The sequence below is a fragment of the Zeugodacus cucurbitae genome, chromosome 4, assembly GCF_028554725.1.
Source record: "Zeugodacus cucurbitae isolate PBARC_wt_2022May chromosome 4, idZeuCucr1.2, whole genome shotgun sequence".
Lineage (NCBI taxonomy): Eukaryota > Metazoa > Arthropoda > Insecta > Diptera > Tephritidae > Zeugodacus > Zeugodacus cucurbitae.
In genome coordinates, this window is record NC_071669.1 from 45,496,868 (window position 1) to 45,512,244 (window position 15,377).

General features: G+C 31.2%; 2 protein-coding genes across 3 annotated transcripts in view; both read left to right on the forward strand.

Annotated features, from left to right (window-relative positions):
• The window catches only part of LOC128921527 (uncharacterized), a 225,529-nt gene that overhangs the window by 124,907 nt on the left and 85,245 nt on the right, over positions 1 to 15,377 (forward strand). The gene's annotated exons all lie outside the window — the stretch shown is intronic.
• The window catches only part of LOC105221050 (calcium-binding protein E63-1), a 123,288-nt gene that overhangs the window by 15,575 nt on the left and 92,336 nt on the right, over positions 1 to 15,377 (forward strand). The window contains exon 1 of one of the 2 annotated variants that reach the window (XM_011197702.3): positions 4,984 to 5,953. The exons of the other annotated variant lie outside the window; for it this stretch is intronic. Within the exon in view, the coding sequence (XP_011196004.1) occupies positions 5,918 to 5,953 (36 nt within the window). The 5' untranslated portion in view covers positions 4,984 to 5,917. Of the gene's footprint in view, positions 1 to 4,983; positions 5,954 to 15,377 lie in introns of those variants that run through there. 2 annotated transcript variants of the gene reach the window in all.

The following is a 15,377-nucleotide window of genomic DNA, read 5'->3' on the forward strand; positions in this document are numbered from 1 at the left end:
TAGCATCGCCCACTTATGGGTCAAAAGCCATATCTCATGTACCACTCGACCGATTCGAATGGAATTCTGTATATAATATTTTCATGACACCCTGATGACACGTGTGAAAAATGGGTAAAATCTGTTCACAACCACTACCACGAGTAATAGGCGGCTCTACCCTCATCGTAAATTGTTTATACTAATCTTAGTGCAGATTTCCTGTACCATATTTACCATAAAATTTTAGGTTTCTGGTGTGCTTTCTTACTGATCACATTAATAGTTTTCAATATAACTTTTGTAATGGAGGTAGGAGTAGTTATAAACCTCCCTTGTGTGATCCTCAGTAAAACTTTCCTAACTTTGACTTATTTATAGCACTTTATAAGTTTGGGGTTATTGCTATATTGTAGGCGTGGTTATGCCATATTGTAGGCGTAGGACAGAGGGGGTGGCAGATAGTCATTCGGAATACAACTAGTCAACAGCAACTCAATCGATATTTTATACCAATTGCACATTTTGAGTAAATATATTTTTTTAATCATAAATTAAATTATATAAAGCCAACCAGAGGGACAAGAACATCATATGGGGGATATATGGCTTGTTTTGGTTAGGTGTCTAGGTGTTCGTCATTTTAATGCACAGGATTTGGCTCAATTGGGTGAATTTGTGGACGATGTAAATTTTCTCTTAAAACAGTATAGGGTCACGGCCATAAATCATATACTGATTTTTATCCACTCCGATAATTTTTGTTATTTTAAGGTTGCTGCATATAAAGTCTCCAGCTAACATATTGATTATAAATTGTATGAAAAATATTGCGTCGATTTAAAAAATATCAACTGAATTTAATCTCTGTTCGAATTAACGAAAATAATTTATGCTGTTTATTTAACAATGATTCACATATTCGTGGAATCCGTTTAAAATGCATAAAAAATTAAAGACAAATAATAAAGTGAGCCCACCTGCCATGATATTTGGAAATACACTGCCTACGACAAAAGTCAATCAAACACAAACAAGCAAGTGCATTGTAGCAAGCAATTTGTCCATGATGATAAATAGCAATACTGGCACACACGCCTTTATATGTATATATGTACATATCTGCAAACTGATCTATTTAAAAAGACTTTCAGGCGTAAAAATCATTTATTTTCCATGAAAAGATTAACACATTATTACAATATAAACGACTAAACGGGGATAAATGTAGCGGATAAATTTATTATGTGTGATTAATGCTACACAAACAAAAAGTGTGTCTGTATGTATAGCAGTGTGTGATGAAACAAAAAAACAATATCTGGAGGGATCGTCGTCGGCACCGATGCGTTGTAGTCTGAACACGAAAATACACATTCTAATGTTTATATCGTGTAATGTTTTTTTCATAAGCCAAATACATAGGTACGCATATACTATATTCAAATGTCGATCAGTTAACATTCATTGCCAATTTCCGCCGAAAGTTCGCATGAGCACATATGCATACAACAACTTTGCTGGTGTTTTTCTTTACGCTATCCCCTCCATGGGTGGAAATTCTCAGCAAAGCGAGAAAAGTGTTTTCTCTAAACTTTGCTGTATAGTAAATAGTTATTTTTTTTCTTTTTTTCATTGAAACACATGCGAAGTAAAAATAAAATTACTCTCAAGTACTCAATTATTGCTCAGTAATTTGCGTATATACATACATAGGTGTGTGTTTACAGTAATACTATGTAGGTGTGCGTTGAAATATATATGGTTGTGCGAAACAAAATATGAGCTTAATTTCTTTTTGCCGGCTTTTTGAACAGTGTTGCCACTTATTATTTAAAAATCTAAATTACTTCTGTCTTTCTGTAATTTAACTTGATCATTGTTTTCGATTAATATATTCGAGTCTTCTTCTTGCAGCGTTTCTATCCAGTCAGCAGACATGTTCGATTCGGTTTCAATAGGTATTACTAACGATTAATTAGGCTAGAAAACATTGAAATTTATTATTATTATGCCCATTGGGCTTTGAAGAGGTCTCAGGTTTTTGCCAAATACTTGATTTTATACAAAAATATTATGTTTTTCTTGGGACTTAAAATAGTTATGTGTTTGGCGCGCCATGTTATGTTTTTCCCATTATTCTGTGTTGGAACTTCTAACTATATTTGCTGTTTCGTTGTTGAATACTCTTAGAGCTTTTGAGGCGTAATTGAAATTGAAGCCTCACACAATCTTGTTGTTTCCTGGTTGATACTCTTACTGTTTTAAGAGACGACCTTGGGATGATAGTAATAAGTACAGTTGTTTCGTGAAAAGAGGGATCAGTACACTTTGCATTAAATTGATTCTATATTAGATCTCAAATCTCGTATTGTTTTGTGTTGAATATTTATGCTGTTTCAAAAAACTTTATTAAATGTCATATATGTAAGTGACCAATGAACCTATTCGCCTCTCCTGGGTCAAACAAATACACTATTTTAATTTTCAATCTTTAATATTTTTTAATAATATTTAATTTAATAATTTAATCTTTTTTTAAACGGAGAATTCATATCATGCAAAATAATAAATAAAATCACTACCAGATTCAACGATAAATATTGCTGCGGCAACACTGTATGTATCTAATTCGCTCAAATTACTGCTGGCTCTTTGTTTTTCTCTCAATTATATCTCTTCCAATATTTATTTTTTTATACACATCTGCTTACTTAGATACATACAGATATATTTATATTGCATGTGATTGATAACTACGTGCAATTCTGAAATTTAATTTGAAAATTCAATCAGTAGGGTTATTCACAGTATGTTACACAAAAAATAAAATTAGAAACTCTACTTGTTTCAATAAAAATAATCAAATCAAATTGTTTAGAAAGTTATGTTACAAAAACTTAAGAATTTAAGAGACAACTTTAGCTTCAAACTTTGATATTTTAACATAAAATAATCTTCGTAAGTAAATTTTACTAAGTAAATATAAAATATTTATAAATGCCAGTTGAAAGTATCTAAAACTTAACAGATATTTAATTAATATATAATGTTATACTTTCTTAAAAACTAATTCGTTTAAATAAGAAGTTAAAAGTAAAATATGGTAAAAACGGACTTAAGGGGTTAGGTGGGTTTCAGAGGCTAAAAGCAAGGGTATTTTTAATTTTTTTTTTAATACACAATCATATATTTCATTTAAACAATTTAGCGTACAAAGCGACATGTTTAAATAGTATTTTGTGAAATTTTTTATTTACAAATATCGAAAACTAAGCCGTTGGCACCTCATCTTCAAAGACGTGACAAAAAAATGGTCTTGCGGTGGACATCGAAACACATGATTGGTTCATCTGAAAACAATAAACCAAAAATATTTCGATTGTACATGGATAAATCTAGTGATGAACGAAGGAAAAGAGAAAATATTGAAATTTGAATTTTTGACAGTTTTAACCAAATAACTCAATTTTTTAGTAAAATTTTTGCAATATATTGGCTCGAAAAAAAATTGTAATAAAAATATAAGAAAATCTTCAACTAGATAATATTATTCCAAAGATGTGTGTAAAATTGGAACAAATTCGCGTTAAAACTTTTCGAGCAATCGTGTCCACCGACTTGAAAAATTGAGTTTTGAGATATACGCGTTTAATGTTTTAAATTGAAACTGACGAGGTCTGATTACAAAGGGTATATCTCTTAGAATATTATTCGAATTGATTTGATATTTTTGGATAAGGTTTTAAACATTTTGCACCATTTAATAAGACACAAATTTTTTTCCAAATTTTGAAACCCATCCCATGTGACGGCCTATCCTTCAGGGATTTTTAGACATTTTCTCTACGACCAGTAAAAAGATAGTTCTTCAACTTTATTATCATTGAGTATAACATTGTGTATAACATTAGTTATAGCGTTCTGAAAACGACCGGCTCGAAAAATGGGTTCGCACTTCCTCCTCGATTTTGGCTGATTGGCACATCTAAAGCAAAAAAAAATTAGCGACGTGTTAATATATAGGTTTAAATGCACGGAATGGACTATTGCCAAATGAATTTGAAATTGGACTATTGGGAGACATATGAAAAAAATTATGAACTTTGCTATAAAAAAATTTAAATTTTTTATTTATAATAGTTAATTTCGTGTGTTTTCATGTGCTGAGTGTAACCTACAAATGTCAAGTCATTCGGTCACGCCGTTTTTTGAGATACGATGAAGGAAAGTTTGAAAAACATAGTTTTGAGAAAATGCGTTCAAAGTTTCAGCTACCAACTCAGCGCTCCTTCTTCTAACTGCTGTATCTTTAGAACGACTACGAATTTTAAAAAAATATATATATAGAGATATGTTTAGAAAACGATTTATGAATTTTATATTATGAAAAAGAAAATCCATTTTTTGAAACCATCTAATGGGTCTTGAGTTTTATGATCAAAAATATTTACATACGTATAAAAACAGAATCAATGGAATTCTTATAAAAATGTATTAAAATATAGAAAATTATCAAAAAAAAGTCATTTAAAACTTCATAAACTCTACACTCTTTATAATTAAATAATTATATTTAAGATTATAAAAACATATAGCCTGGAAAAACATGGATACATATATTCTCGTATACATAATCGCTTCTCTGCTTATTATGTTTTTGTAGTACTTGCAACATATAGTGAATTACCATATATTTTTGTGGATTATTATTCAGTGCTTTTTAATATAATTTTGTATTATTTTCCGTTTCTTTTGTGCGAAACGAAAATTTGGTCTTTGGTTTATACATGTTTGACTTTTCATTTTTGTTTCCGATTCATTTTCGACTTCGCCATCGCATTGTGCTTTTGTTTGTGTTCCGACAAGGGGCGATCTCAATCTGTACCTACATAGCATTTGCCTTTGGCATTTTCAGCCGCTGCTGCCTTTTGTTGATGCTATTTGTTTGCCTTTGCCGTCACCGTAGCTGGTGCTGGTGATCATTATTCGCCGTACAATTTCCAATCTTATTTCAAAATCCGCTGCGAAACGGTTAGCATTCGAAAAATATTGCGCGTAATTTCGGTGTTTGTTTGTTCGCAAGCACACTCGTCTATTGAGTGAAAATATTTCGTCAATTCATTTCGGTGATTTATATTCACAGTTGTTTGTGTGTATTTTTGTACAGAATTGCGCTGATTTCGAAAATTATATTCACTTCTTTCACCATTTCATACACTGAATTTCATATATTTTTTGTATTTTTCGGTGGTCGGTGTTCTGTGTCGGCATTAGTTTGTTAGCGGCTTAAAGCGCCAAAGTGTGACAGTTTTATATGAAATTCGTGATCGGTGGCACACATTTCGCCATGCGTTTTCTATATACAACTTTCTTCAAACTGGCATAGACGTCAGCGTAAGAATTACCCATAAGTCGTCAGTCGTCGAAGTCATTTAGTTTGTGAAAATGTGCGCGTTCGCGTCAAAACATTTAAGCAGCTGAAAAACTGCACTCTCCATATTTATCGAAATCGTTTTAATAAAATATATGATATATATACACATACATATATGTATATGCATTGAAGTTTAAGCAGCACTGCACACGAGTGTAATTTATTTCATGTGCAATTTTATTGCTAATGGATGCGAATAAAATATATTAAAAGTATATATGTACATATAATAAAATCAAAATTTATAAAAGTAAAAACTATTGTGGCCAATAAAAACAAAATATATGTTAATATAAATGAAATAAGTGGCTCTGTGAAAAATATTTAAAAATTAATTTTTAAAAATTTACAACTCAACAATATTCTTCATCGAAATTCTATACATAAATATAAATATATATATACATATAAACCTCACTCCAACAAATAATAATCAAGCCAATTATCGCTTAAACATTCAAAATACCTGTAAATAATTAACTTGGATAATTTTGAAATTGAATGAGCCCAATGAGTGGCCTACGGCAACAATTAAAGGTAAGATCGCTGAATATTTTATTTCTAAATAATAATTACATATGTACGTACCAGTGTATATGTACATAAGATAGTGACATTTTTACTTCCAAAAGCACTAATGCTTACTAAGAGAAGCCAGAATTTTAAAAATATCCAAAACGTATTATTATTTGACTTTAGGTCTAATACTCTACATCCTATTGATCCAATAAAAGCAAAATGTGGTACTTATGTCTCAAGAAAACCTCTTCATAGGTTCTATCATTTTATAATTCCGTTGGATCACATACATATGTAGTAGCGTATTGTAACATTCGAACAACTTATTTTACATATTTGGTCCAGCCACATGATTTGATTTATTCTAAAACTGTTATTTTGGAGTACTAATCGAGTGACTTCGAAAATACTATAAAACCTATATTAATTCCTGGTGTATTATGACATTATTTTTCGAAACTTTTTAAAGAATAAATGGTAAGCATATTTCTTTTACTACAAAATTCATAAAAAAACCGTTGACAGTAAAAATTGTGGAAATAGATCTGCTGCATGTTCTCTACCTTCAAACGCTGACTATGTTCCTCGACATTCTAACTAAATCGTTGATTTTGCTGTTCACATATTCCGAAGTATCAGCAACCAATATTTATTTATGAATCTGAATATAAGCCAAATCCGTCAGTTAACATGTTTTTAGTATTAACAAGTAAGGAAAGGCTAAGTTGGGGTGCAGCCGACTTTACAATTTATAGATATAGTTTTATTAAGATAACACACAATTTGACTCATACATTCGGCATAAAGTCCAATAGAATAGCGAAAATCATCATATATAGCATATGAGGACTGAGGTAATTCCTGAACCGATTTCACATAGTTTTACCACCAAGGTACACTATATCCAGTACTATATTCTTACTTAATTTTGCTAATTTTTGGTACAGAGACACACTAGAAGAAAAAGATTCCCTCTGAATTAAATTAAAATATATGAGAGATTTACCGATATTTTCGGAGAAAAATTACAATTAGGCACTGAGTTCTTCATGTTCGCTTTGTGAACCGATTTCACCCATATTTCATATCATCAGAGTGTTGAAAAAATATTATATACAGAATTTCGGTCGTGTAGTTCCTGTGATATGGGTTTCGACCTATAAGTGGGCGACGCCACGCTCATTTTTCATTTTTTTTTTGGAAAATCTGAGTTCAGCTTCTCTATGCCCTTTCTTCTGTAAAATCCAGTGTTTCTGACGTTTTCCGTTATGGAGTTAACTCACTTTCAGTAATTTTCAACCTAACCTTTGTATGCGAGGTGGGCTTGGTTATTATCCGATTTTAACTATTTTCATGGTGTTTGATGGGCTATGTAAGGGAAACGCGTGTAGAAAGTTTCGTTTATACATATACGCTTTATTGGTTTGCGAGAAATACATCTTAGCAACTTTGTTGCGAGAGTATAAAAACAATTGTTGGTTTTACGTTTTGAACTCTACGAATATTACTTCGCTTTGGAACAATGAATTTCAAATATCGAATCACAAACTGTATAGTAAAATTGGTTCAGTATGACCTAAAAGTCTATGAGATACGTACAGCTCATGGGAAGGAATATAGAATTGTTGAACTCAAACAAATGCATTTTGATTCTTAGAACGCATTTACAAATTATGGTCAAGACAAAAACCAATTAAGAACTCTTTCTGTTCTAAATTGAACTAATACATTACATCTTCATTCATAATCTTTAGCATCAGATAATTAGTTATTTATGTATACGCGATGTCTCAAAAGACTCTTGTTGAAAACGAAAATAATCGCATTCACAATTAATTATAATTTGTTTAATCAGTACACTTATCCCAAAATGTCAATGATCCTTCTGTTAAGATTTGGCGGGGCCAGTGAAAATACTCTCCATTTGACATTTGGTTGGTTTATAGCTTATATTTTGCACAGCATTGTGATTAATTGATTTATTATTGGTTTTTTTCTTATTTTTTGCGTGTTGAAAAAACGATTTTCACTTTTATCATATCGAATTCTTTGATCTTCTATGTACAAATTAATGTATGCAAACCTATAAATACACATAATACTGTACTCGTGTCAGCAAAAATGAAAATTTCGATCGCGCTATTTCGAAGTTTGAACAAATGGTTTTAAGTTATTTACGTAAATCTTAACAATTTAATGTGCTTACTTACCATTTATTTTCTACCTTTTAACACATTTAAGATTTCTTATTTACCATCACTTTTGCATGGCTATTTTAGGCAATACTTTTTTTACCGTTTAGCATTCAACATTGTTCTCACGCAAACATAAAAACTCTTACACAATTTTTAATGGATAAACAAATTAAAAATATATATATTTTTTCATAAATATAATATAAGCCTTAAGTTCCATTTGAAGGTCTTAGATACAAAAGCTCAGTAGGAGAATTAAAGAACTGTATTTGATTGCCTCAAAACTATTTTTTATATGGTTTGACCTAATTGGGATACTTGCTTCTGACGTTACTTAATGCTGTTATTGGCATTATTACACTATAGTCTGTCATAGTTTTGTGTTGCTAAGCGCCTCATATAACTGATTACACCTTTTGAATAATTTAAGCTCAGTGACGAGATTATTGAAGGAAATTCTCGGGAAGAAGAAAGCCATAAAAAATATACCGAAATAATAACATTTAAAATCAATTTGTAAATATAGGTACCGCTTTATAGACAATGTCGACACAATCATAGCGCTATTGAAATTCAAAACACACTCAATCGTGTTCATTTCACACGTTCATGGCCACAATGTCTGTTTACTTTGCATATTGGCATAAATAAACATCAGTGGCTACATATGACTCAACCATATATTGTATATATATTCGTATGTACTACTGACTTCGTACATCACATTGTCTAAATATCTAATTAACAAATTAACACATTAAATCGAATAATCCGAAAGCGCCATATGAATTGCAAATTTCAAAGCGATTTATTAATAATCATGAACATGACAAAATATTATTGTTTATTATTGTTAAATAACAATTTCATTAGCACTAATTTAAATGTGTAGTATACAAAGATTACCGTAAATATGCCATATAAATTAGTGCAAACTGTATTTGTACTATTTACATACTTTAAAAATATAGAAATAAATAATAATTTTAAGTCGTAAATTATAATACGACGCAGGAAAAAGTTTTTCTAATATGTCTACCGTCAGTTTACTATTTAATGTATACTATTAATTAATTAATAATATTAATTAATGTAAATACCAGGCAAGACGTTCGTGAGATAACTTTACCTGTATCTTTAAAATCTTGGTGACTGGATACTCTGAGTTGGCAATGATTACACTGTACAGCAAAATCAAAATTTTTCCTGGGTATTGGAGCTAACTCTTTTTTTGGACTGGCTCATAAGTAAAAAACTTGCACTCTTCGATTTTCGAAGTTAGCCTCCAAAATCGAAATTTTTGTATTCGAAGTTGGGAAAAAGTTGTTATTAAAAAAAATGTTATTAATTACAGCACATAGATACTAAAAAATCCAAAATATCGTTTTAATCTACATTTTCCTCTTAATTCTATGGTGTATAAGACTCTTCGGTCAAGTTTATATAACACATGCAATGAAGGGTCAAAGTTTGATCTTCGAAAATAATACAAAATTTATATATCGAAAAATACTGGACCCCTTATAACATCTGTCGTATAAGCTTGACAAAAAAGTTTTATATACCATTTAATTAAGAAGAAAATTTAGAGTATACATATCTATATTTTGGATTTTTTAGTAGCTATATCCAGTAATTAATAATAATTTACTTGCAAATCCAAACTTCGAATCCAAATTTTTCGAAAGACTAAATTCGAAAATCAAACAATACACTTTTCTTACTTATAACTCAATCTCAAGGAAAAACAAGTAAGGAAAGGCTAAGTTCGGGTGCAACCGAACATTTTATACTCACCCAAATTTACCTATAAATTCGGCACAAAGTTTAATAGAATAACGAAAATCGTCCTATATAGTGTATGAGGGCTGAGGAAATTCCGATTTCATTCATTTTCACCGGCAAGGTACACTATATCCAAGACTCACACTCACTTAATTTCGCTAAGATATCTCACATATTTAGCAATACATATATGCAGATTAAAGCCCACTATATTATTTATAAGGTATATGGGAGCTAGGAGATGTTATTATCCGATTTTAATAAATTTTATTTGAATTATTATTCGATTTGAATTAGATTAAATTATCAGAGAGATTTATCCATATTTTCGGTTAAAATTTACCCTTAGGCGCGGAGTTCAACATGTTCGATATCAGGGCCCTTGAAAAGTTATAGTCCGTTTTCGACAATTTTTTCTTAAGTGAAGCCAGAGATGATGTGTACTATTTGTGTAAAGTTTTATTCCGCTATCTTCATTGGTTCCTTATGTTAACATTATAAAGTGAAGGAATCAGATGGAATTTAAAATTGAGTTATATGGGAAGTTATGAACCGATTTCATCCATTTTTCACATGTGTGATCACGGTGTCAAGAAAGTATTATATACCAAATTTTATTGAAATCGGTTGAGTAGTTCCTGAGACATGGTTTTTGACCCATATGTGGGCGATGACACGCCCATTTTTCATTTTGTAAAAAAGTCTGTGTGTAGCTTCCTTCTGCTATTTCTTCTGTAAAATTTAGTGTTTCTGACGTTTCTCGTTAGTGAGTTAACCCACTTTTAGTCATTTTCAACCTAACCTTTGTATGGGAGGTGGCCGTGGTTATTATCCGATTTCTTTCATTTTTGGACTGTATAAGGAAACGGCTAAAAGAAACGACTGCAGAAAGTTTGGTTTATATAGCTTTATTGGTTTGCGCGTTATATACAAAAAACCTATTTGAGGGCGGGGTCACGCCCACTTTTCCAAAAAAATTACATCCAAATGTGCCCCTCCCTAATACGATCCTATGTTCCAAATTTTATTACCATAGCTTTATTTATGGCTAAGTTATGGCACTTTATGTGTTTTCGGTTTTCGCCATTTTGTGGGCGTGGCAGTGGTCCAATTTTGCTCATTTTCGAAAGCAACCTTCCTATGGTGCCAAGAAATAAGTGTGCCAAGTTTCATCAAGATATCTCAATTTTTACTCAAGTTATCCGTTGCACGGACAGACGGACGGACGGACGGACAGACAGACATTCGGATTTTGACTCGTCTCGTCACCCTGATCATTTTGATATACATAACCTTATATCTAACTCGTTTGGTTTTATGACTTACAAACAACCGTTAGGTGAACAAAACTATAATACTCTCTTAGCAACTTTTGTTGCGAGAGTATAAAAATTGTTGGGTCCAATACCCAGCCGAGTGTTGCAGTTCAAATTAGTATACTGAACAACGTTATTTTGAATAAATCATTATATAAGCCATACAAGAGGATATCTGACTTAAAATATGTGGCTTAAAGAGCATAGAATTCAACATTGGTGCGGTGCATCAGTTCAAACGGCGGTAACAGCTCAGGCATATACATTGTTAATGTCATCATGATTACCTTACAAATTGTTCATCGCCTAAATGCCAGCGGAAGTGGCTTGGAAAAAGCAGCAAAATTTGTTAGTCTAAATGTAATGAGAACGAAGCTCGGAGCCGGCCATGATAGGCGGTGACGGCGTTTTTTGTGTAAACATATGATTCTTGGTTTCATCACTTTTATAAAATCCTTACTCTTAATAACTACGGAAATTAGTCCTTCCACGTAAAGTTTTTCTTTGAGCAATTGTGTCTTTTAGCAAATCCGATACTAATCGAGTGTTAATTTGTACTTGCTAATTGAATTGTGCCGTAAATAAATGCAGACCCAAAATACGATATAAAATTCGAAAAATTGTAGTTTATAAAAAATTTAGATATGAAGAGAAATGAAAATGCTATAACTATCTATAGACCGTCACAAAATACTGTAGGCAAGTGATCGTGAACAGTAGACCGATTTTGACATTTCTACATACTATAATAGAAAGCAATAGGTAATATGCGGCCAATTAGCAACTGGCAACTCAGTAGTCTGTCATATTCGCAGATACCCTCTCACAATATATATTTTTGTCTACAGTAGCCTGTCGGTGACTACTAGACTGAGTGTCTATTATAGGGGTGTTTATTTGGCATAAACTTGTATAAGAAGTTATATTTTACGCAATAAATATGTAATCATTATATTCTCTCTTCCATGAATTTATTGAATGACCCTCGTTTGTAAATCCGTGGTCGAAATTTTATATATTGTTTATCTTTCCAATGTAAACAAATAAACATAGCGTTGTTTTAATTTTTCCAACAAATAAATTAATATATGCTTAGTATGTACATATGTACAGAGGCGTTTTGAGTTTTTACCAAAATTACGCTTTTTATTATTGCTTAAATAAATTCATTAAAAAGCAAGCGCAAGAATATTTTATAATTACAGATTTAGCTAACAAAGTTATATTTTGAAAAAAAAAACATTTTTTTGTTTACAAAAAGTTTTTTTCTTTGCCTTTATTTATATGTATTTTTATTTCAGTGGTTTTTACTACTCGATCGGTTTAATACCCATCCAAAAGTCCAACAACAAAAATGTAAAAATAATAATGTTTACAATTTGAAAATACTGCGTCACAATACAAGCAAATTTAGTCGTTTTCCATTCTTCACACGCGACTTGAAATGTGATTTAAAATGCTTTTATGAGTTATTAATTTATTTACGCTTTATTTGAGTATATATGATTTTATGTGAAATAAATGTAGACAAAATTAAAATTCAACGCGTTTGCTCGAAAATTTATTGAAATTTATTTGTGCAGGCATGAGTGGTTGCAGCGCTAGAGAAGAACACACAGTCTAGTCGGTTGTCTATGTCAAGGTGCCAAAAGAGCTTTTAACTTCGCTTGTTAATAAATCAAAACATTTGATTAGCTCATTTGTAGCATGTATAGTATGTATGTACAGTTTTATGAGCACCTTGTATGTTTTGTTTTTATCGCTGTTGTAGTCGAAATTGAAATTTTCGTGTTTTCGATGTTAACAAATGAAACACACAGTCTGCTCTTTTCAGCGCCAACAACATTTAATACCTATGTACATATATACTTAATGCACACATATACCGTTAATCTTGTGTAGTACGAAACACGAAAGTGTATAATTACAACACAACCCGGTTGTTTCATAAAATGCACACCTTGACAGATTTTGGGCCCAATTTCTCCCAATATTTGTAGGGTAGCTTGATGTCTTCATATAGATGAGTTTTAAGAATTTATTGAACGGTTTCTTATTAAAACAAATAGTCTTATAAGGCTTTTCGTGCTAAAAAAAAACAAAAGGTCACGTGGAAATAAACCTATAAACACCCGAGCATTAGTGAAACGCTCTATCAACTTGGCTGTGATAGACAACAAAAATTAATTAAATTTCAATATATAGTATAATATATACATATGTGTATGACTATAATAAATTATTCTATTGTTTCCCTCATTGGCGGCAATGCCAATTAAATTATTAAAAGTCGAGACGAAAATGCTAAAACTGCAATTAGTCAAAACTCAAATATTTACTAGACAAATGTCAAATAATTTTAATTTAAATGCTCAAATGTAAAAATAATTTGGCTAAATATAAATGCACGAGTAGAATAAGACATTTTCTTTTGCTCTTAAACGAAATTATTATTTTATACCCAGTGCACAATGGCATTGGTATATGGGAAACAATTTACTTATACGTTTCAGATGTTGCATTAACTTGTATATATTTTTATACTCTCGCTACAAAGTTCCTTAGAGAGTTTTGTTTCACATAACGGTTGTTTGTAACACCTCAAACTAAAAGAGTTGGATATAGAGTCAAATACGCCAAAGTGTTCAGGGTAATGAGTAGATTTGAAATCCGGTTTTCTGTCCGACTGTGCAGCTGTAAATTGAGATACGAAGATGGGCGTAATCGGACCACTGCCACGTCCACAAAATGGCGATAACAGAAAACATATAAAGAGCTATAACTAAGCCATAAATAAAGCTATGAAAGTAAATTTTGGTACAAAGGATCGCACTAGGAAGGGACATACGTGAATGTAATTTTTATGGAGAAGTGGGCGTGACCCCGCCCCCTACTAAGTTTTTTGTACATATCTCGTAAACTACTAGAGCTATATCAACCAAACTCTCTAGAGTCGTTTCGACCTTATACAGTCCAAAAATGGAAAAAATGGGAGTATAACCACGCGTTGTGCTTTGTTATTCAGTTAGGAAAATATTTCATTATAAAGGTGCTGCCGAAGGCTGTACACAAATTGGTATACAAAATTTAAAATGGGTGTGGAAACTAAAATTAAAGACAATTAAAATAGGCATCGTCCGTCTAAATATCACCAAAATCTGACCATAAGTCTTTAAGGCCCTCTATATCGAACGTGAGGACCTCAGTGCTTTCAATTAATTTTTTACCTAAAATATAGGTAAGTCTCTCAGATATATTGAAGAAATTCAGAGGGAATGTTTTTCTTCTAATAATATGTCTCCGTGACAAAAATTAGTGAAATCGGGTTATAACTTCCCTTAGTTGTCATTTAACTAATAATACGGTTTTCAAACTTTCATTGGACTTAATGTCATATACATATGTATATGCCGAATATGTGGATCAAATGGTGTGCTATCTTAATAAAGTTAAGTAAATAAATAGCGAAAGTATAAAATGTTCGGTTACACCCGAACTTAGCCCTTCCTTACTTGTTTTCATGTAAAGCTGTTAAATTATATTTAGTGTATATGTAAGAAGTAAAAAAGGCGTGTGCAGAAATTAAAAATAATACGAGTATATTATATGCAAAATCCCGTGATATCTATTGTCTTGTCATAGTCAATAAAATAGCGAAATCTTCACACCCACCGCTAATAATGACGAAATTATATTGTGTTTGTATGTATGTATAACTATATGCAAATTTAAAGACTGTTCGGTTGCCAATTGTAAAAAATCGCGGATGCTACTTAACAATTTGTTTACTCAGTGATTCTCATATTTATAATTCACTTAAGAATTTCAAAAATTTTGAAAGAATTTTTAGAATATTGAGCCAAAATTGCAAAACAAGTCTTTAAATAATTTTCGAAAGTATTTTGCAATAAAAGCGAGCTATTTCAATCACAAATGTTCACTAAAGAAGCTGGTGGCTGTATGCACGTAATTATATTGCGCATATTGTTCTTATTTACAAAATTTGTCTAAAGCTGACAACACTTCCTAAAACTAGTGTATAGGGTGGTATATTAGGAAAATTTCTGTTTTAAATTTTATATAGAATTTCTAAAAATATATAAATAAAACAAAAAGGACATTTATAACCTAATAAATCGAAACAGC